The following is a 22,707-nucleotide window of genomic DNA, read 5'->3' as shown; positions in this document are numbered from 1 at the left end:
CTATCTCTCTATCCCTCTCCCTTCCCCTCTCTCTAAAAAATCAATAAAATCATACCTTTAAAAAAAAAGAAAAGGAATTAAATACTGATGCATGCCACAGATTAGATGAACCTTGAACTGTGCTAAGTGAAAGAAGCCAGTCACAAAAGGCCACATATTCTATGACTCCATTTACATGAAATGTCCGGAATAGGAAAATCCACAGAGACAAAGTAGATGAGTGGTTGCCAGTGACCTGGGGGAAGAGAAAATGAGAAGTGGCTGCTAATGAGTGTGGGTTTCTTTTTGAGGTGATGAAAATGTTCTGGAACTTGATAGTGGTGATAGTTATACTGCTCCATGACTGCACCAAAAACCACTGAATTGTAAAGATAAAAAGTATGGAGTTTATGATATGTGAATTATATCTTCCTAAAGCTGTTATTAAAAGTAGAAGTCTGACAATGCTAAGTATGATTGAAAGTGTGGAACAAAAAGAACTCATATACTATGGTGAGAACATAAAATGTTGGCGGCATTATCCTGTAAAGTTGAACATTTGATTTATGAACCATCAATTCAACTCTTTAGCATATGCCCTAGACACTCACAAATATGCACCAGAATGTTCACAGCAGCATGGCTCATGGAGGGAAAATCTTGAAAAGTTCAAATGCCCATTAACAGAAGAATGAATGACTTTGGTCTGTTCACACAACTGAATATTCTAAAGCAGTGAAAATGAAGGAAATACAGCTTCAAAGGAAACATCTAAGATTCTTAGAAACAGTGCATTTCAGGAAATCACACAGGGCATGATTATGTTTATAGAAAGCTAAGAAATATAAAACTAAATAATATGTTAGTGGTATTTACCCATATAATTTTTTAAGCAAGGCATAAATAAAATCAGACAGGTTATTCTTAGAAAGACTCAGGATGGAGTGGGGTGGGAGGAAGCACTGGCATTGGCAATGTTAGACAGTAAGTTGTCTTATCAGTTTAGGAGGGCTCTATGTTACGTTTAATAAATGCACAAAATATGTTCTTTTGCATGTGCCAATGAGTATATAATTTAAACATTTATAAGTAAAAATTATTTGCCATGTTGAAAGCAGCAGTGTACCCTAGTCTTGGAGACATGTCAAGAAGAAATTTGCTTCCCCAATAAAGAATCTGAGGCAAATGGTTATTTTCATGGGTTCAAAGTGGAAGAATGGGCAAGAAAGAGTAACTAGAATTGACCGCAAAAGATGGATTTCATAGCTAACTTTTCTACTAGCCTGACCCTACAGTTTTGTAAGTTCAGCTATAGTAAAGTAAATTATCTTGTTTCTAGTTTATCCATTAAAAATGCAGCCACTCCTCAGACCTCACCATTGCCCAGCTAGTTCACCTCCAAGATCTTGGTCTATCTTCTTTTGATCACTCTGGCCTTCCCTTTTATTTTTCCTGTTCCCTCACGCATAAAGAACCCGGTCTTTGTCCTCATTACAGTGCTTACTCACCACTCTCTGATCCCTTGCCATCCTGACTTCCACCAGTCCTATAGTGCTAAAGCTCAGTCCTATTTAATCTTCATTGTCTACTTGATCTGTACATTATAAAATAATGCCCAGGAAAGTGAAATAACTTGCCTGTGGTCACACCACCAGGTGTGTTCAACTTCAAAGCTCGTGCTCTTAATCATCGTGCTCTACTGCTTACCATTTGGCAATGGGTGTTGGAATAGTCCATCAGAGCAGCTCGAGTTAATGAAAAATGTGGAGTAGGTTTGAGGGGTTGGATGATGGGAAACTTACCTGCACAGCAGCAAAGCTAACTGAAGACCTCATGGTTGCAGACTGAATAGGGGACAGTCATGTTTTATATAGTTCATCCTCATTGTTGTCAGCATTTCAAGTATTACTTTTCAGTAAGTTGGTATGGTAATTCCATCTCAATATGAATGATTCTGACAAGCTCTAGGCCATTTTCAATGAGGACGCGAAGATCTAATGACACTCTCAGACTCCATGCCATCCAGGAGGGGAAAGAGAGCTTTTTTAGGTATTGATATTACTGCTTTATATTGAACTGCCCACAAGTCCAGTAAAGCAACTTCTTGTCATACACTATTTCATTATAAATGAGCCAAAAAGTAGAAAAACTTCAAAAATAATAAAATGTTAATGTGATTTATGAGATGCTGAATGACGACATCTAACTCCTGAATTCAAAGCTTATTTGAAATAATTCATTACTTGACCAGTAATTCAGTTAAGACCATTTAATCATTGGACAATGGATAATGTCAACATTTTCTTATGTCTGAAGTCACATATTTGAAATAGATCTTCTATCTGCTTCCTAAAAGTACAATGCTGACAAAGGTGCCACTCAGATATAAATATATTAAGTATATTTAAAATGTGCAGTATATATGTTAAAATTTGTTAAATACAGTAGTCATTTTCCTTTAACATTTGTCAAATCTGGAAGCATTAGATTTTGGTGTAAAGCATAACAGTAGCAGAGACATAAAATATTATAGAAGGTAGAGATTCTTAAAAAAATTAATTGACCCCATTTACATTTGGTCTTTGATGATAAATTCTTTTTTGCACATCAGAGAATAGTTGCTTCTTCCCTAGAGCAAAGTGAAGTTTTTTTTTCCTCCCTCACTCTCTTAAAGTTTGTATTCCTGCCCAAATAATAAATGAGTTTCAGTTTCTGTGGCCTATGCTTCAGAGAGCTTCTCTGAGGGTGAGCTTTTGAAATATGATTAGATCTTAATTCTTTAACTAGTTCCATAAGCTTGTTTCACAGTTTGCTTTCTTACTCAGCGAGCAGGGTGGAAATTTATGCCAATCTTACGTGATCATTTATGGATGTTTGCCATGTAAATATATATGGTGCAGTGGTGAGAAAATTGGTCCTTGTGAATTACAGTAAGAGCAGAAAATCAACTGTTCCATGTTGTTTTTTCGGTTATCTGCCATGAAATACACATTATTTTAGTCCACAGTATTGGCCACAGTTATTAACTGTGCGGACAGAGAATGTATCCAATACACTGATTTGGCATATTGAGAAATAGGGTCAATCTTATTCTGGAATATGGGCACTTCTTTTGAGAATGGATCCACCAATATTTACTGAGTACTCAATAAATAGTGGGATTGATAGTGATGCCACAGCCCTTGTCCCAAACTGTTCACTTTCTTCAGTCTTTAATAGAGGATTTACCTTCTCCATTGGATTTTTAAAATAAATAGTCAGAGACCAAAAACAAAACACATGGAGCTCCTAATTATTAGATCCTGGTCCTGGGTAAAGCAACTATAGAAAAGGACTCAATCAGTTTTCCAGAAATGCATTAAAACTGAGAGCCGCTAAATACTGAGCACTGACATTTACGCTGTTTTTCTCTTTACATTAGTTTGCCATTTTCTCAAGTTAAGATTATACAGAATGATGGGAAAGAAGAATTCTTTAATTAAAGTACCCTTTCTTATCATGAGGATATCAAACTGAGAACTTATCCTTGACTCAAGAAAAGATTCAAAAGTCCTAGGCTACAACATCAGAAACTTTATCTTACTCGCATCTGCACCCTCTCCTGGCACCTAAAGCCAGGCCCTGAGCCAAGTGCCACCAAAGTCTCACCCTCACCCTTAATAGCGATTGACCAGAAAAGGGTGCAAATCTCAGGTCCTAATCTCAGCTGTGTTTCTTTTACTATAATCTCAGTTTCCGCTTTAGTCACCATTTGGCTGTGCGGCAAACATTTGATACTGACCCTCAGTCACCACAGACCTCACTCACTCTCCCACCTGCTTCCCCAGGACAGCACTCAGCCCGGGGCTCTGTCGTGCTGGGCGTGGTGGCATCAGCTGTCCACCCAGCATCCGCGGAGACTTCTGCTGTCCCGCTGGTCTTTGCTAGCCCATGGACGCGGGTCATTTCTCTGCTTCTCTGTGGCCCTCCTTCCTCTTGCATTCTCTTCGCTTTTCTCAGACACCAGGAAGCTTTACATTCCTCTGGCCCATCGCTGGGGAGAGGTGCCAGTGCACAGGGAACTGGGTGCAGCAGGCTTGCTGTCCTGCTTGTTAAGCACACACACACCACAGCCCATTCCTGCCCGTGGCTCCAGGATGCCCGCCAGTGTGGCCAGGAGCTCTTCGTCACCCAGCCTTGTTCCCAGCCTGTGAGCACAGCTGCTCCGCGCTTAGGCTAGCCCTGCCTGAAGGGTTTCCATGCTTCTCCGTCCCTCGGCTCAGCCCAGAGAGTGGAGCCAGAAGTAGGGCCTTTTCTCAGGAACAGACTCACAGATAAACACTTCGCCTTCACTCAGACTAAGTCCCATTCCCCCAACCAGAGAATGGTTTCTAGCCTGGAGTTGGGGAGGAGATGAGGGGAGGGGGGGTCAGGCAGAGTAAAACCCACTGTGGCTGATACACTTTTATGTCTGAGTCCCATAAGCCCAGGTTATAGTCAAAAGCCAAAAATTACCTCCTTTTTTTTTACATTTTTCTGTGTCATCCTTTCTGTGAGGTGGTGAGAGTAGAATGCCAAGCTGGGAAGGGTTGAGGAGTGGACCAAAACACCAGGGTTAAGACTTCAGAAATATCCTGGAACTTGTAAATATATCATTGTACACAAAAATCACTAAAATGTCAACATTATAATTCTGGATGATAGATGATAGGATATGTTATATATAATATATCTGTTTTGCTACACTAAGCATGTATCTACTTTTTAAAAACAGCTTTATTGAGGTGTAATTTCTATATTATAAAATTATGCTGTCTAAGAGTACAATTTAATGAGTTTTTAATAAATTTATAGAATTATAGAACCATCACCACACCCTGTATTTACCTTTACAATAAAAGAATTGAGGAGCATAAAAATGACCTCTTATTACAGCAATGAGAAGATCATTGATGAATTGAATGGAAGGAACAGGGTCAAATTCAGGCCATAAGTAAAGAATGGGTAGTCACTAAGCTGCTGAATAAGTATTTCTTGAACTGATGAGTAAATGAAAGTGGAGACAGTGAGTAGGGATGACCTTTTCAAGAAATGTGGCTGTGGCCTGGCTGGAGTGTCTCACCAGTTGAGCATCGATCTTTGAACCAAGAGGTCATGGTCCAATTCCCAGTCAGGGCACATGCACCCGCTGTGGGTTTAATCCCCCGTAGGGGGGTGCAGGAGGCATCTGATCAATGATTCTCTCTCATTATTGATATTTCTATCTTTCGTATCCCTCTCCCTTCCTCTCTGAAATCAATAAAAATATATTTAATTTTTAAAAAAGAAAGAAATGTGGCTGTGAAGGAGGGAAAGAAAGCATGAGCCTCAAATATACCAGCTCTTTCCCGATTTTGTACATGTTATTCCTTTCACCTGCGATTTTCTTCCTATTAGTTGATTCCTATTCATTTTTAGCTGATAACCTTGAGCAAAGATTTTTAACTTTTCTGTATCTTAGTTTCACTCTTTATAAATGAGGATGATTGTGCCTATCTTACAGAGTTTTTAAGAGAATTGGATCAATTAATATGTGTAAAGCACTTAAAGAATAGGTGTCAGTAAGAACAAAATAAATATTAGTTGTTTTGTTGCTATCATCACAATCATCATCATCATCATTATCATCATCATCATTATCCCTTAATATTCATCTCCTTGCAGAAGTCTCAGATGTGAGGTATCTCGTAGTGCTTCCCTAATAACACCCCGTGCATAGCTCTTTCGTGACACTTACGCTGTATTTTATTTATTCACTTATCTGTCTCCTCCCCAACTGCATTTAATTTTTACCTCTGTAAACATACAGTGCCCAGCACACAGGAGGCACTCAAATGTTTGTGAAATTATCACAGGAATGTATCAGGATCTCAGGGAGGGCTGTGTGGAGAGTGTGTGTGTGTGTGTGTGTGTGTGTGTGTGTGTGTGTGTAAAACTAACCTTTTTGTAATTACATGGAAAGGAGTCAGTGTAGAAGAAAATATTGGTGATGTGAGAGGAAGGGAGACTGGGGAGAATTAATGGTGTAAGGTTTTTGATGGTGCTGAGAGGTAGAATCCATGTGTTGGTGGAGGAACATTGCTACTTTAACCAGTTATCATGATGCATTTTCTGGAAGACTTTATGTGAAGTTGATATTTCTTCCTTAGATATTTGATAGAATTCACGAGTGAAACCACTTGAGACTGAAAAAAAGGAGAGAGAGAGAGAGAGAGAGAGACAGAGAGAGAGAGAGAGAGAGAGAGAGAGAGAGAGAGAGGAGAGAGATTAGTTATTTTTAATCATTTTTATCTTGTAAGAGATTTATGCATTGGCAATATGTTGTTCATAATATTTTCTTATTGCCCTATTAATGTCTGCAGGATCTCTCTTATTCCTGATAAGTAATTTATATCTTCTCTATTTTTTTATTGGAGGTTTATCAACTTTATTGATCTGTTCTCAAAAAAAAAAAAAGCCAGCTTTTGGTTTCACTGATTTTTTTCCCTATTGTTTTTCTATTTCATTGATTTCTACTGTTACATTTATTTGATTTCTTCTTTGACCTATGGAAATTAAGTGAATATTTTTTCCAACCATTTTGGGATTATCAGATACATGTCTACTATGAATTTCTAATTTAATTTTATTGTGGTTTCTCATACTCTCTATGATTTCAATTCTTTTAAAATTTATTGAAATTTATCCTATGGCCCAGAATATGATCTTTCTTGATTAATGGTCAGATTGATTGACAGCATTTTTCAGATCATTTATAGTCTCAGTAATTTTCTATGTAGTTTTCCTATCAATTCCTAAAGAGAAAGGTTGAGATCTCCTCTATTATAAAATGTGGATTTGCCTATTTCTCCTTATACTCTATGCCTGATGTATTTTGAAGCTCTTGAAATTAGGTACATATACATTAGGATTGTTCTATCATTTTTAATTAATTAAAATTCATTATGAAATATCACTGTTTTCCTGCTAAACTTCTTTGTTCTTAAATCTACTTTGATATTAGCATAGCTACTTCACTTTTCTTATAATTGGTGTTTGCATGGTACATCTTTATTCATCATTTTAATTTTATTTTGTTTAACACTTAATGTGTTTATCTTGAAAATACTAAGTAATTATACCTTCTGTTAAGTCCAGGCTAACAATCTTTGTCATTGAGATAGTATTTTAAAATCATTTATATTTACTCTCAGTAAAGTGGGAATAGAGGGATCATACCTCAACATAATAAAAGCCTTATATGACAAACGTACAGCCAACATCATGCTCAATGGGCAAAAACCAAAGTCATTTCCCCTGAGAATGGGAACAAGACAGGGATGCCCACTTTCACCACTCCTGTTTGATATAGTACTGGAAGTGTTAGCCATAGCGATCAGACAAGAAGAAGAAATAAACGGCATCCAAACTGGAAAAGAAGAAGTAAAACTGTCCTTATTTGCAGATGAAATGATACTATACATAGAAAACCCCAAAGACTCCATCAAAAAACTACTAGACCTAATAAATGAATTCATCAATGTAGCAGGATACAAAATTAACACCCAGAAATTTATGGCCTTTTTATACACCAACTAGAGGCCCAGTGCATGAAAACTCATGCACTGGAGGGGGGTCCATCAGCCCGGCCTGCCCTGTTTCACAGTCCAGGAGCCCTCAGGGGTGGGAGGTGACCCAGTGATCATGGAAAGGCGATGCCCCCATCACATCTTTGCCGCTGCCACTGCCGGCAGCACAAGCCTCAGCCGGCCCTGGTTACCTGAGCCTTGGGCAGCCCTGGGCAGCTGGGCAGCTGGGCAGCCACCATCCGAGGCTTGTCTGTGCCTCAGGCTGACCCTGGCCGCCATCTGAGATTTGCCTGCTCCTTGAGCTGACCCTGGGTGGCTGGGGGCCTGAGCGGACTGGGGGACTCCGGAGGCAGGTGTGCAGCAAGGCTGGGCCCGCCTGGGGGCGGGCCCGGCCTTGCCACGCGCCTGCCACCCCAGCGGGGCTGAGGGGACTGGGCGCCGCCATCATGTGGCTATGGACGCCACCATCTTTGAGGATGGGGCAGTCAATTAGCATATTTCCTCCTTATTGGCTGTTGGCACTGCCATCTTTGCAACAGCGTGAGGTTCAATTAGCATATTCCCTCTTTATTAGATAGGATAATGAACTCACAGAAAGAGAAACAAACAAAAATCTCATTTACCATTGCACCAAAAAAAATAAGATACCTAGGAATAAACTTAACTAAGGAGATAAAAGACCTGTACTTGGAAAACTACAAGATGGTGAAAAAAGAGATAGAGGAAGACATAAACAAATGGAAGAACATACTGTGTTCACGGATTGGTAGAATCAGCATCATTAAAATGTCCATACTACCCAAAGCAATCTACAGATTCAGTGAAATCCCCATTAAAATACTAACAGCATACTTCAAAGATCTAGAACAAACTCTCCAAAAATTCATCTGGAATAAAAAGACCCCAAATAGCCACCACAATCCTGAGAAAGAAGAACAAAGTTGGAGGGAATCACAATACCAGATATCAAGCTATAATACCAAGCCACGGTTCTCAAAACTGCCTGGTACTGGCACAAGAACAGACATATAGACCAATGGAACAGAATAGAGAACCCAGAAATCGACCCAAGCCATTATGCTCAATTAATATTTGACAAAGGAGGCAAGAGCATATAATGGATTCAAAACAGTCTCTTCAATAAATGGTGTTGGGAAACTTGGTCAGATATGTGAAAAAAAAATGAAACTAGGTCACCAACTTACACCATACTCAAAATCAAACTCAAAATGGCTAAAGGACTTAAATGTAAGATGGGAAACCATAAAAATCTTACAAGACTCCATAGGCAGCAAAATATCAGACAGTATCTTTACAGACACAGCTCCTAGGGCAATGGAAACTGAGGAGAAAATAAGTAAATGGGACTACATCAAAATAAAAAGCTTCTGCACAGCAAAAGAAACCAACAAAACAACAAGAAAACCCACTGCATGGGAGAACATATTTGCCAGTGATATTTCAGATAAGGGTTTAATCCCCAAAATTTACAGAGAACTCATACAACTTAACAAAAGATAAACAGTCCAATCAAAAAATGGGCAAAGGACCTAAATAGACACTTTTTGAAAGAGGACATACACAAGGCTGAGAGACATGAAAACATGCTCACAATGGCTATCATCAACAAATCAACAAACGACAAGTGCTGGTGAGGATGTGGAAAAAAAGGAACCCTCTTGCACTGCTAGTGGGAATGCAGACTGGTGCAGCCACTGTGGAAGACAGTATGGAGTTTCCTCAAAAAGTTAAAAATGGAACTCCCATCTGACCCAGTAATCTCACTTCTACGACTATATCCCAAGAAACCAGAAATACCAAACAGAAAGGATATATGCATCCCTATGTTCATAGCAGCACAATTTACAATAGCTAAGATTTGGAAACAATGTAAGTGCCCATCAGCAGGTGAGTGGATTAGAAAACTGTGGTACATCTACACAATGGAATACTATGCCGCTATAAAAAAGAAGGAACTTTTACCATTTGCAACAGCATGGATGGAACTGGAGAGCATTATGCTAAGAGAAATAAGCCAGTCGGAGAAAGATAAATATCACATGATCTCACCATATGTGGGATATAATGATCAACATAATTTGATGAACAAGAATAGATCGATCTGAGGGGGGGCGGAGTTAGAGAGCAACCAAAGGACTTGTATGCATGCATATTAACATAACCGATGGACACAGACACTTGGGCAGTCGGGGCTTGCCCAGGGTGGGAATGGCTGGGGGGGGGGGGGGCATCAAATGGGGAAAAAGGAGACATATATAAATCTTTAGACAATAAATTTTTTTAAAAAGGTTAAATAAAACCATTTATATTTAATGCAATTATTGTTGGGTTTAAAATACTATTTTGCTATTTGTTTTCTATTTGTCCCATATTTTCTTTATTCCTTTTTTCCTTTTTTCATATCTTTTATTGGATTTATTGAGTACTTCTTAATATTCTATTTTATTTTTTATTGGCTCATTAGGCATATCACTTTATTGTTTTTTTATGCTATGCATCTTTATTACAGTTTGCCTTCACATACTATTATAGCAGATTACATAAAATGTCAGGTATCCTATATAATAAAAGCCTAATATGCTAAGTGTCTGGTCATCCATTCAACCAATCAAAGCGTAATATGCTAATGATATGCTAAGGCCTCTCAACAGCTCACTATGATGTGCACTGACCACCAGGGAGCAGACATTTTGACCAGTAGGTTAGCTTGCTGCTGGGGTCCGACCGATCGGGACTGAGCGAGATGGGCTGGACACACCCTGGAGCCCTCCTGTGGTCCCTCCCTGGCTGGCCAACCTCCCGCATCCTTCCCTGGCCCCAATCGTGGTGGAGTCCCTCAGCCTGGCCTGCACCCTCTTGCAATCTGGGACCCCTCAGGGGATGTCAGAGAGCTGGTTTTAGCCTGATCCCACAGGCCAGGCTGAGGGACCCCACTGGTGCATGAATTTGTGCACTGGGCTTCTAGTACTTTAATAACAGAATACCTCTATTTCCCTGTTCCTATCCTATTCTACATATATTATGAATCCCAAAATATACTTTTATTATTTTTGCTCTAAACAGCACATTGTCTTTCAAAAATTTTTAAAATGAGAAGAAGCTAATTACATGTGTATTATCCAGTGCTCTTTATTCCTTTGAGTCGGTCCAGGCTTCCATTTGATCATTTGCCATCTGCCTGAATGACTTCCTTTAACTTTCTAGGTAGTGCCTGCCTGCTAGTGAAACATTCTCTTGCATATTTGTTTGAAGATACCTGTATTTCATCTTCAGTTTTGAAGGATATTTTCACTAAATATGCAGTTCTAGATTGACAGATTTTTTTCTTTCAGCATTTTAAAGATTCATTATCTCCTGGCTAGCACAGTTTCCAATGAAAAATCCTCAGACAGTCTTATCTTTTTAAAGTATTTTTTACTGGCTGTTTTTAAGACTTTATCTTTATTTCTGTTCTTGCACTTTGAGTATGAATTATCTTGATGTGGTTTTCTTTGCGTTTATCTTTTCCTCTGTTGATCTTCTTTGCTTGTAGGTTTATAGTTTTCTTCATACTGAAAAAAAATCTTGGCCATTGTATCTTCACATATTTTTCACATATTTTTCCAAGCCTTTCTTCTTTTGGTTTGCAATTACACATATGTTAGATGATATGATATAGTCTTGCAGATTACTAAGATTATTTATTATATTCATTAAGGATTTTTGTCTCTCTGGCAATACTTTGGATATTTAAAATGCCTTTTCTTCATATTCACTAATCTTTTCTTCTATAGGGTTGAATTTGTTGTTCAACCCATCAAGTGAAAATTTCCTTTCAGAGGATATATTATTATGTTCTAGGCTCTTTAGTTTTTTTAAAATATCCTCTGTTCCTCTCCTTATTATGTTCATGTTTTTATTTAAATATTTGGGTGTTTTTTTATTAATTGATTTTGAGAGAAAGAGACAGAGACATCAATTTGTTGTTCCACTTATTGATGCATTCATTGGTTGATTCTTGTATGTGCCCTGACTGGGGATCAAATGTGTAACCTTCGCATATCAGGATGACACTCTTAACTAACTGAACTACCTGGTAAGGGCTGGGTGTGGTAATAGCTATTTAAGTCTTTGTCTACTAATTTTACTATCTGTCATTTCTAGGTTTAACTCTATTGACTGATTTCTCTCCTGCTTATAACTCACATAGTCCTTCTTTTTCTCATGTCTGGTTATCTTTTATTGGATGCCGGACATTATAAAAGTTAAGTTAAATGCTGCATTATCTTTACTTCTTTTAAAAAAATATTGGACTTTTTTAAGAAGCTGTTAAGTTACTTGTAGATAATCAGTTTGATCCATTTGAGGCTTGTTTCAAACTTTGTTAGAGCAAATTTAAAGTTGATTTTACTCCAAGTCTAGTTTAACCCGTAACTGTGACCTTCCTGGATGTTCTGTGAGGACTCTCCATTCTGACCGATCAGAGATCGAAAATCTCTGAGCTCTGTGTGAGCTTTGGGAATTGTCTGTCTTAAAGCTCGCCAGTCACTTTGTACTTGGTCTTATAGAACTTAACCTTACACATGCACAGCTAAGTATCAGCAGCAGACTCAGGTGAACCATGTAGCTATCAGGACTTCTGCATGCACCCTCCTCCCATCTAGGGGTCTGCCCCGGCAAACTCCAGCTGCTCAGCCTTCCCAGACTCTAACCTCTGTTTCCTCGATTCGCAATACTGCTGTGCTGTGCTCGACTCCCTTGCGGTGTCCAGGCCCATGTGCCTCCAGGAAGAAAGGGATGGTTGTCGGGTTTACCCCCTTTGTTTCCCTTCCCTTCGCAGTCACAGTCCTGTGCTTCTTCTTCCCAGCACCCTAACAGCTTTCTCCATATTCTGTCCAGTTTTCTAGCTGTTTACTGTAGCAGATGAAGTATGGTCCCAGCTACCCCACCATGGTCCCAGTGGAAATCATGAATTTTATTTATGCTTCACAAATTTATGCCTTTATTTTGATGTAATATGTAGAGGTTTTCAAGTTGGAAAGTTGTGTAAAAATTCTAAATTTTAAAAATTAAAATAAATTAAATCTAAGTATTCATTATGAATTATCTGAATATTTATGCACCATAGGATAATACACAGTTATGTAGTAATATCTGGCACCATAACTCTTTCAGTCTTTGAAGAAGCTTCAAATGGGTACCTATACAACTTTTAGTAGAAATACTGCATAGTAATCTGAGCTTTGTACTGTTTAAAGAATTTGGGAAGCATCCTTTTATTTAATCCTGTTTATTCCAAAACTTATACTATTATATTTTAAAGAAATGTATCTTTATGAGATCTGAACTTGCCTTAAAAAGAGGAGTCTCCTAATTTTCTTCCCTTCAAATCACCTTCCTGGAAATCATGGATGCATGAATTTTCACCTTTAGTGATGGGACATGGGAAATAAAGGAATGAAAGACTTTTTTGAATTATGACATAATGTGAAGTGCCCTGCAGAAAAGGGTGCTATATTAAGATGATTTGGGGGGAGGGGGAGTGGATATCTAAAATACTTTCAACAATAAAGATAAAAAAAATTTTAAAAGATGATTAACAGCCATTGACACCTTTGTGAAAATTGGTTGGTTGATTGGTTCTTTTGCAATAGGGTTTTAAACCTGAGATTTTGGTGGGAGTTGCATAGAGAAAGTGGACCAACACACTGGGCTCTTTGACAAGGAAGACGCCCTAGAGAAGCAGAGGGGAACCGAGTGCTTGTGAAGGGTGAAGAGGTAGCCAAGCACACACGGGAGCAGTGAGGTTGAAACAACAGCAACAACAAAACAATTCTGCTCACTTCAAAATTATTTTTTTTCTCATCTGTTATTCTATACCTATTCAGGCCATGTTGTAGATGACTATTGGAAAACGGTATTTTTCTATAGTAATGATAGCTATGAAAATAAGACTTGGATTCAAATAGCTAACCCTAACTTAATTTATGTGTGACATTAAATGTAAGTCAATACCATGCTGAGAGTAAAATTATTCAAAAATGTCGGGGGAACAGTTTGCATGATTAATTAGCTATAATTTTTCAACCATGCTCAACCAGAGCTTTTTAGATGTAATTGAAAAGTTCAGAAATTCAGGCAGCTGTGACTTAGGTTCACATACATAGTAAAAGCCTTGAAGCTTGATAAATTTTATTTCTTCAATTATTCAAGAAATTACACAATTTCTCATTATGCTTTAGAGTATTGATTCTGCTCTATTTCGCTGTTACTAGGTCTAGGCCAGTGGTTCTCAACCTGTGGGTCGCGACCCCTTTGGGGGTCGAACGACCCTTTCACAGAGGTCGCCTAAGACCATCGGAAAACACATATATAATTACATATTGTTTTTGTGATTAATCACTATGCTTTAATTATGTTCAATTTGTAACAATGAAATTGGGGGTCACCACAACATGAGGAACTGTATTAAAGGGTCGCGGCATTAGGAAGGTTGAGAACCACTGGTCTAGGCTTTTTATATACCACCATCTGGTCTCACTTTAAATTCAGCATTGGTCATTTCAAGTGGCCCAGAATGCTTCCCGGGTCTATGGACTCATTCTGCAGTCCCTCCCCACTTTCCCAGGTGACTATTCATGTTCTCGCCTCACACCTCAAGAGTCCCAACAGTCTTTTCTGCCCTCCTCCTGCTAACCTGATGAACCGTTCCTTCTGCTTCATGGAGAAGCTAGAATTAATCAGAAGTTCCCACCACTGCTGCAGAGGGTGGTACCTGTACTTCCCAGCAAAGGCCCTCTCCTCCCCTGCACTCTCCATCCCACGACCTTTCCTTTCCTCAAGGACATGTCTCCAGTGAGTCCCTGGCATCAGCTATTTTCCCCTCTCTCCTGCAGATCTTTCCTGTCAGCTTGTATGCTGTTAGTTCTCTCATCTCACACAAAAAAATACAAACTACAAACAAGTCAGCCCCGCCTTTGCCCACTTCCCCTGCAGCTTCCAGCCCATTTCTCTCCTTCCCTTTGTAACAAAACCCTGAACAAAGTGTCTGTATCTGCTCCAATTCCTCCCCTCTCTCTTGGGCTCCCTCTAATCTAGCGTTCCTCCTTGCCACTACACAAAATTGCTTCTATCCAAATCACCAATGTCCCCCACATGCTCAAAAAAGCCATGTGGTCATTTCCCAGCCCTCCCTGTGCACGAGCTCTCTGTAGCATCGGACACGGTGGAATACGCCTTGAAACACTTTCTTTATGTGGCTTCAGGATTCCATCCTGTCCTGGCCTCTCATCTCTCTGGCCATTATTTGCTTTCTTGACATTGGCAGGCCCAGGGCTCAGAATACTTGTACTTCCATTTTTATAGACCCTCGATGCCTTAACATGTCATCCGTAGCATAGTCCTATACACCATGTATATGCTGATGTATACTTTTAGCCTAGACCTCTCCCCTGAACTCCAGACTGGAATGTCCACATGTTCACTTCAACGCTACATGTCCAATAGGCATCTCCAAGCTTCATGTGTCCGAAACTTACTGGATCTTCCTCCAAAAACCTGTTCCACCAAGGTTTTGATGTAAGGTAATGATGACACCCCATTCTTCTAGTTGCTTGGGACAACTATCTTGAAGTCACCCTGGATTCATTTCTTTTTATCATACAGCATAGCCAGTTATGAGAATACTGGCCAGAACCTCCTTAGACGAAGGGCCCAGCGCAGGTTGGAAGGGCCTACTCCGTGCCTGCACAGGGAGGGGAAGGCCCAGTCTAGGGCATGTCACTGTGACGTTTCCAAACACTCAGGATAAAGGGAGGGTCCCAAAGGTGCCCACAGAGCAGAAAGCAGGTCACATGCAAAAAAGTCAGACCTCGCGTGGCAAAGGACACAATCGCACTGTCCTTGGGCTTATTCTGGCAACACCCCGCTTCCGGGACGTGGACATGGTTTGATTAGATACATGTGTCACTTCAAAAAATCGTTCTTGTGTGTTAGGCAGAGTGGGGGCTCAAGTCAGCTCAGTGAATCTAGAAGTCTCCTATCTGCCTGTCTGGGAACGTCTATTTCTTTCCCCTTTAAACGAAGGGAAAGAGTGTTACATCTCCTCCTGCTCCACTCCCTCCCCCTTCCTCTTCCTGCTCCTTCTTTGTTCCTTCTCCCCTTCCCCACTTTACCTTCTGAGCCTTCACACTTGCTCTGTGTCTATTTCTGTCTCTCCTTCTCCCTTTCTCTGTCTCTCCACAGAAGTCTGTGTTTGTCTAATCATTGGCAGGAGAAATCTTTTTTTTTTCTTTTGCTCTTTGCGTTTTAAGTGATGAATAGTTGGCGCTGGATCAAAGACAAGCCCTGTGGTTTTCTGGCTGCTCCAGAGGGCGGTGCAGCTGGCAGCCGGCCCAGCTGCTGGTGATAGGCATGTGCAAGATACCAAGCTCACAGGTCACTGTGTGTGTGTTCACGTCCGTGTGTCTTTCAGGCCAACAGCAGACTGAAGCAGATTGAGAAGGAGTACACCCAGAAGCTTGCCAAATCTTTGCAGGTAAGAACGTTGGAAGAGAAAAGCAAAACGAGAAGAACATATGCATAAAAGCCTTTGTATGTTAGGATTAAACTTCATTCTCTCCAGTTCCTCACAGATTAGCATCATGTTTTTGATGGGTACATGGATAAGTAATATATGCTTTTAATATTTTTTATTAAAAAAAACTTTTTTAAATTGAACCATGTGAACACACACTCACATGTGGTAGAACCAGCCCGTGCACTTGAGCAAGCCCAGGCCGAAGCATATTTCATGAGGGCGGGAGGCACACGCCTACATCTGTGATGTAAGCAGTTTGATACCATCTGTGCTTTTTTGCAATATTCCATTTTGCTGCAGTAAAGACAGCTTAACAACAGAATTCAAAATGGCAAGTGTCTGCATTAAATTACCAGCTCAACTGTTGGCTCCTTTGGGAAAAAGAAGAAGTCCCTCCACTCATAGCTTGCTGTGTGTTGTTACTTTTGTAGTTTTAGTCTGAAAAGGCCAATAATTGATGCCTTCTCTACTTGACATGATGCTTACAGTGCTCTCTGCATGAGTTGTTACAACGCTATTCTAGAGCAGCACCCAGGGAATCCCTAGCATTCCTTAGTTGTATGAATAATTCTAACTAAATAAATACTAACTTTCATTTTAGTTTTGTGGCATCATAACTAATGACTTTGTAACTCACCTTTTCTTAATGTATACAGTGAAACGTGGTAGTAAACTGAAATGTATGTACCATTTTATGAGTCACCACACAATTGGTAGTAACAGCAACATGACAACAAAATGATACTAATATCAAGAATTTTATGGGGCACTAACCGTATTGACTCATTCTGTCTTCATTCATAATAACACTGAGACTAGGAATTATTATTAGTTTCCACTTGAGGAAACTAAGGCTCAGGAAAGTGAGGTCACATAATTAGCAAATGACTGAGCCAGGATCCAACCCGGATCTGACTGCCCCAGCCTGACCCACTCCCTCACATTTTTTGTATCACACAATTTTGGTGGTGGTGATGATCATGAAATTTCTTAAATTCTACAATTATTTCAAAAATGTGCATATCTCATAATTTACATCCCATTAGGAAATCAAAAACCTTCAAGTGAAGGCTCATATGTGCTTATTTAAAAAGATGATGGTTGCACTAGCCAATTTGGTTCAGTGGTTAGAGCGTCGGTCTGCGGACTGAAGGGTTGCGGGTTTGATTCCCATCAAAGGCTTGTACCTTTGTCTGCAGGCTCAATCCCTGGGCCCCCATCAGGACGAGTGCGGGAGGCAACCTATCGATGTGTCTCTCTCACATCAATGTTTCTCTCTCCCTATCTCTCCCCTCCCACTCTCTCTAAAAAAATCAATGGAAAAAATATCCTTGGGTGAGGATTGAAAAAAAAAAAAGATGATGATTGTCTTGACTGCCCTTATTCTAGACCTTCCTTGAGGAAAAAACATGGGGAATATCCTTTATAATCCACTGAGAAAAAATCTTATAATCAAAAGAAATCTTATTACTCTGAAAGTTAAAGTTTAAACTGAAATAATGGAAACCGCCCAGCTGGCATGCATCACATCCTGCTGCTTGTGCTTTATGTTAAATGGGGGAGGCAGACAGAAAGTGAGATAGAAGATAGCTGACAAAATGCTTCCATGATGGGAGTGTAACCAGGGGTGTTGAAGTTTATCTAGAGGAATGTGTGAAGAAGGCCGATTAGATGGTATTAAAGCAAATTAAATGGAAGTGAGTGTGGAAGATCACCCCAGCTTCCCAGGGCGGCAGACCTGAATTGGAATTCCAGCCCTACCACTTACGTGACCTTGAGCGAGTTACCTGCCCTCTCTGGAATTCAGTTTGCTCATTTGTATAATGGGGGAGTAATGCTTACTTGGAGGATTAAGTAACACAATACCACAAAAGTGCTTAGTGCAGAGCCTATAGCTAGCAAAGCATTTAATCACTTTTAGCTCTTACAATGATAGTATGAAACTTGCAATGAGAAAGGAAAAGAGGGAGCAAAGAAGGGAAAAGGTATGGAAAGGGCAAAAAATTAGTTTATTTGGGGTGTTTGCACATTGATAAAAATCTACTTCCAGAATTTGGAGAGGTAAAGGGTTGCTGAATATTTTCCCAATGAAAGACATGAAGAAGGAGGAGGAAGAAGAAGAGGAAAAACCAACTAGTAACAACTGCCATGTCCTATGACCATCATTTCATAAATGAAAGGCCAGTGCAACGCCAAGTCAGAAAAAACCTTCGAAAAGGTCTAGTAACATAATAAGAGATAGTCCATCCTTCTCATAACAGATGGGATGACAGCCTCACATTGCCAGTATTTGTTAGCCCACCGCTAAATATGAGAAACATTGCTGATCAGTCAGTTCAGAGAAACAGATGATTTAAAAATAAACATTGTAAAACAGGACCATGGATTGACTTTTTTCTGTTTTCCAGTTTGTTTACTGGATTCTCTAATTCAATGTCTAAGCTGAGGAGAGTGCAGGAACAAAGTTGCTTAACTTTATTAAATTTTTAACAATCTCTCAAAAAAAAAAAAGTAATAAGATGAATGCCTTAGTAATGAATTGGTAACCAGGAACTCATCAGTTACATTGGAAAATATTTTAAACATTTTCCTCCCTTAAAGGAAGTTACTTAATCTTTAAGATTTTATCAAGCGTTTAGGACCTACTAGACCATGTACACCAAACCCTTGGCATATCCAGGACTGTGCCCCTTTGGGATTCTCAACGCCCACCAGGATGGTGTTCCTTTCATCGCTGGGCACACTTCCAGGATCATTCTATCAGAGTCATGTATTTATTCTTTTTATCTTAATATTATATATTAGCCTCCCTTTTCAATTCTTATGCTGGTTCCCACTCAACTGACTTACTTGGTCAAAGAAAGATGTTGCCATCTGCAGGGGTATAAGTGGTGGTGAGAAAACTAAAGCTGGATGCCAACACCCACTCGCTGCCAGGGCCCGGCTCCCCGGCTGCCCACACTTGCTCCCACATTCCCTGCAGATCAGTGCCCGGGCCTGCGCCATGTGTCCCACACCCAGCCTTCCTGTCACTCTCCAGGGTGACGGCCCAGAATGCAAAAGGTGTGAAGGAGCCCCTCTCCCACTTAGTTTAGGAGGATCTTCCATGCTCGCTGAACCTCCCCGAGGATGCCTTGTCTTGTCTATTGTATTTTACAGAAGAGCTTTATAAAAATCTCCAACTCCTCTATGACCTGAAAAACAGTTAAGTGAGTTAAAGATAAAATATTAACCTCTATTTAGAATCCTGTTATTTTTAAGACCTAATAAGACCACTAACATTAATTCAAAGTATCAATTGCTTAATAATCATTATTAACTGTGATAGCTTTCATGGAATAGGTTGCTTACAGTATCAGCCTCAGAGAGCCCTCCTTTTGTTTCCAAAATGTTAATTTTTAACACTCTAATTCACTTCCTTCTCGGAAGCGAATGCAGGTACACATTTAGCTGAATGGCGGCATTTTGTTCTATGGTTTTTAATTACGACTCAACCCAAACTGGTGGGGTTTGATTAGGATTGTATAGATTAGTTTTCATTTTTCTCAGAAATTTTTCTATGAAAGGCTAGCTTATCTCAATATACTATTTCAAGTAATTATTTTTTTACTTACTCTGATTATAATTCTACTACTTAAGTATTTGGGTGCCAGTTATGTGCACTGAGCTAAGATGAAAATAGCCTATTCCCTTATACTCTGTGTCTGCAACCAGGTGAATTTTGTTCCTTACCTAAAGCTTATTAATCTAGTTAGTATGATTATTTTCTTTCTTAAAATAAATCTCAAATCAGTTTTTAAAAATTATCTATATTTTAGTCATGTCTCTGTAGCCATCTTATCTATCAGTCTGTCAACCAATTTATCTGTTTATCTGTCCAAGGTTTATCAGTCTGTCAACCAATTTATCTGTTTATCTGTCCAACCTGAAATGTTTTGACACTCTCCCTATATCATCTTCATAAGTTTTTAAATGAACTTTCCAAAGGTAATCTCATTTTCCCAAAAATAATCTCATTATTCCCTCAAAGAATGTAGGGTTTAATTTCCCACACAAAGGCAAGCATGCTTTGCTAGTGGTTCCTTCTAAAACCTGCATGTCTTTCTTTCTGATGTGTTCTTGTCATAAATCTTCTGACGATGAGAGATCCCTCTTTCACACCCTTGTCATTTGAAGAACCCCAAAATATTTTTATCTTCCATTATAAAGCTAATCTGAATCTTACTTTTTTTAAAGAAATGAAATTACTATGTACTTTAAAAATGCATTGCGTGATTATGATGATAGATATATGAATCTATACACACGATAAAATTGCACAGAACTAATACACACACACACACACACACACACACACACACACACACTCACACACACACACACCGAACACACAATGAACACATTACAGAATTAAACTCTCCACTTCTGCAAAGTTGTAGTTTACTCAACTTGAAACACTGCAATAGTCATTGAGAGAGTAAGTTATTTTTGCTATTTGGCCCCATGTTCTTATAAAATACCAATCCCAAGTTTCATGTTGAGCCAAGGAAATCTGGCTCTTTGTTATCTCCAGCTCCTCTGGCTCTGTGACTGTGAGTGAGTTCATTACTCTGTGCCTCAGTTTTTGACATTTACTGTAAAAATTTAACCTTCCCTGTTTCATAGAAGTGCTATGAGAATTAATGGAACTGATGCCAGAATGGAAACATTTCATCAAAATTCAAGAAACAGATGAAAACATCTTCCTTCCCAGTAAATGAATTCCCCAACTCACAGCAGAAGGGTCAAGTTTGCATTTAAAAATATGACTGTACTGCTATTATCATCTCTTTCACAATTGTCTTAGTATTTGATTCTTTACAAATTCTAAATGTTAAGCTTTGTTACAGTGAATCTAGCTCCCTTCTAAAAGCATAAGTACCCCACATTTTATTGTAAATGTGCTATTATTTCTGTCAGTAGTAACAACTAATATTTCCATAGGACTTGGCTTTTGGGAGACTCCAGACACTTTCTATTTATTGCCTTCTAATGCTGTGAACTGGTGTTGTCATCTAATAATAGCTGGAAAAACTGAGTTTCAAGGAAGAACACTAACTTCTCCGGTGTTTTTCATCAACCGGCCCTTCTCCCTTAGAACCAACAGAATTCTGCTCTAACCCAGGACGAGGGTTCTTTCTTTTATTAGAAGAAACCACCATTTCCTGCTTTTGAAAGTCATCACTATTGAATTTGAAAGGAAGTGGATACATCTAAACCAAAGGAAGAGTCAGCCCATTAAATTCAAAGCTCCCTCACCAGATGATTGCATTGAGAACTGGGAGGGAACCCAGTCATAGAGAGAACCAGTTCTCAAGTGTAGAGAATACTCCAGGAGTCTCTGAAATGACACTATGTGGACCAAAATCAACTTTCATGAATATATTAGCACTTAGGAAGAAAGCAACCTTTTTGGAACTGTGTCATCATAAACTTCTCTTCAATCCCAAAACCTGTTCGAAGTAGCCTGGTTTGAGGAACCAATTAGTGCAGCAGTTGCTTGGACTGTGCATGGTTCAAGTCCTGCCTGTCTCCTTGGTTGTAAAATCTGTGGCCTCTTTCTGTGCCTCTGTTTCTCCATTAATAGATGATGGGCAATACTAATGCCTCCATAGGAACTTACAGTGCTTAGCACAGTGCTCAGCCGCTGGTGAATACTCAAAAACTGCTGTGTGGAATTAGGTAACTATGGAGAATGAACTCTTCCTTATTTTCTTTGGTTATTACAGTTCAAAGTATTAGGCAAGGCACAATAGCTTTTTTCTTTCCAATAAGTATATTTCTCAGTAAAATAAGATCTGACGCATTTCATATATTTGAGATCACAGATGTTCTTTCTGCTGATGAGTAAATATTGTGGAATGTTATCGTGGAAATGTCTTCCAAATATATTTGGTTCAGCTGTTATTCACCATTCACCATTTTTATTACAGTCTTTTATTGGGTGGAATTTCATGCGTTATAGTGTGTGATACGTTAATTGGAAATACTGAGTTTGTGGAGTAGAGTCTTGCCAATCCCATTCTTTTGTTGAGCATAAATGCATATGAAGTAGACGCCTCTCGCTGAAGAATGCGAGTGATCGCATGCTGTTTTCATTTTAGACCATCTCCGAGCTCCAGACAGCCATTTCCGCCCTGAAAGAAGAGAGCAGCCGGCAGCAGCTCGCTGCGGAAAGGCGGCTGCAGGATGTTACCCAGAAGTTTGAAGATGAGAAGCAGCAGCTGATTAGAGATAATGACCGAGCAATCAAGGTAATCGGAAGACTTCAGTAACCAGTGGTCCCAGCTGCTGCCATGTAATTCAAAGGGGGCAGATGCTTGCAGGTATCTGGCTTGTCCACACAGCCTGCAGTCACCCCACTCACTGGCCTCCACCTTTGATGTGTCCGGTGACTCAGGCCGCTTCCCTCGGAGAGGTCACATGCCAGCATACAAAGTCATTTTTGGCAAACTCGCTCCATTCACATGGAACACATATTCGAAAACCACCCGGTGCTCTTTCTTGAGAACCACTTTGGAACGT

General features: G+C 39.5%; 1 protein-coding gene across 1 annotated transcript in view; it reads left to right on the top strand.

The window, feature by feature from the left end:
- Positions 1-22,707, top strand: part of CEP112 (centrosomal protein 112) — a 281,747-nt gene that overhangs the window by 195,812 nt on the left and 63,228 nt on the right. The window contains exons 22-23 of the mRNA XM_014458887.2: positions 16,039-16,101; positions 22,287-22,436. Coding sequence (XP_014314373.1) covers positions 16,039-16,101; positions 22,287-22,436 — 213 coding nt within the window. The remainder of the gene's footprint in view (positions 1-16,038; positions 16,102-22,286; positions 22,437-22,707) is intronic.

Source organism: Myotis lucifugus, unplaced genomic scaffold (genome assembly GCF_000147115.1).
Source record: "Myotis lucifugus unplaced genomic scaffold, Myoluc2.0 scaffold_100, whole genome shotgun sequence".
NCBI classification, from domain to species: Eukaryota; Metazoa; Chordata; class Mammalia; order Chiroptera; family Vespertilionidae; genus Myotis; species Myotis lucifugus.
The sequence above is the reverse complement of the archived record's forward strand: the minus strand, read 5'-3'. Positions and strand labels throughout refer to the sequence as shown.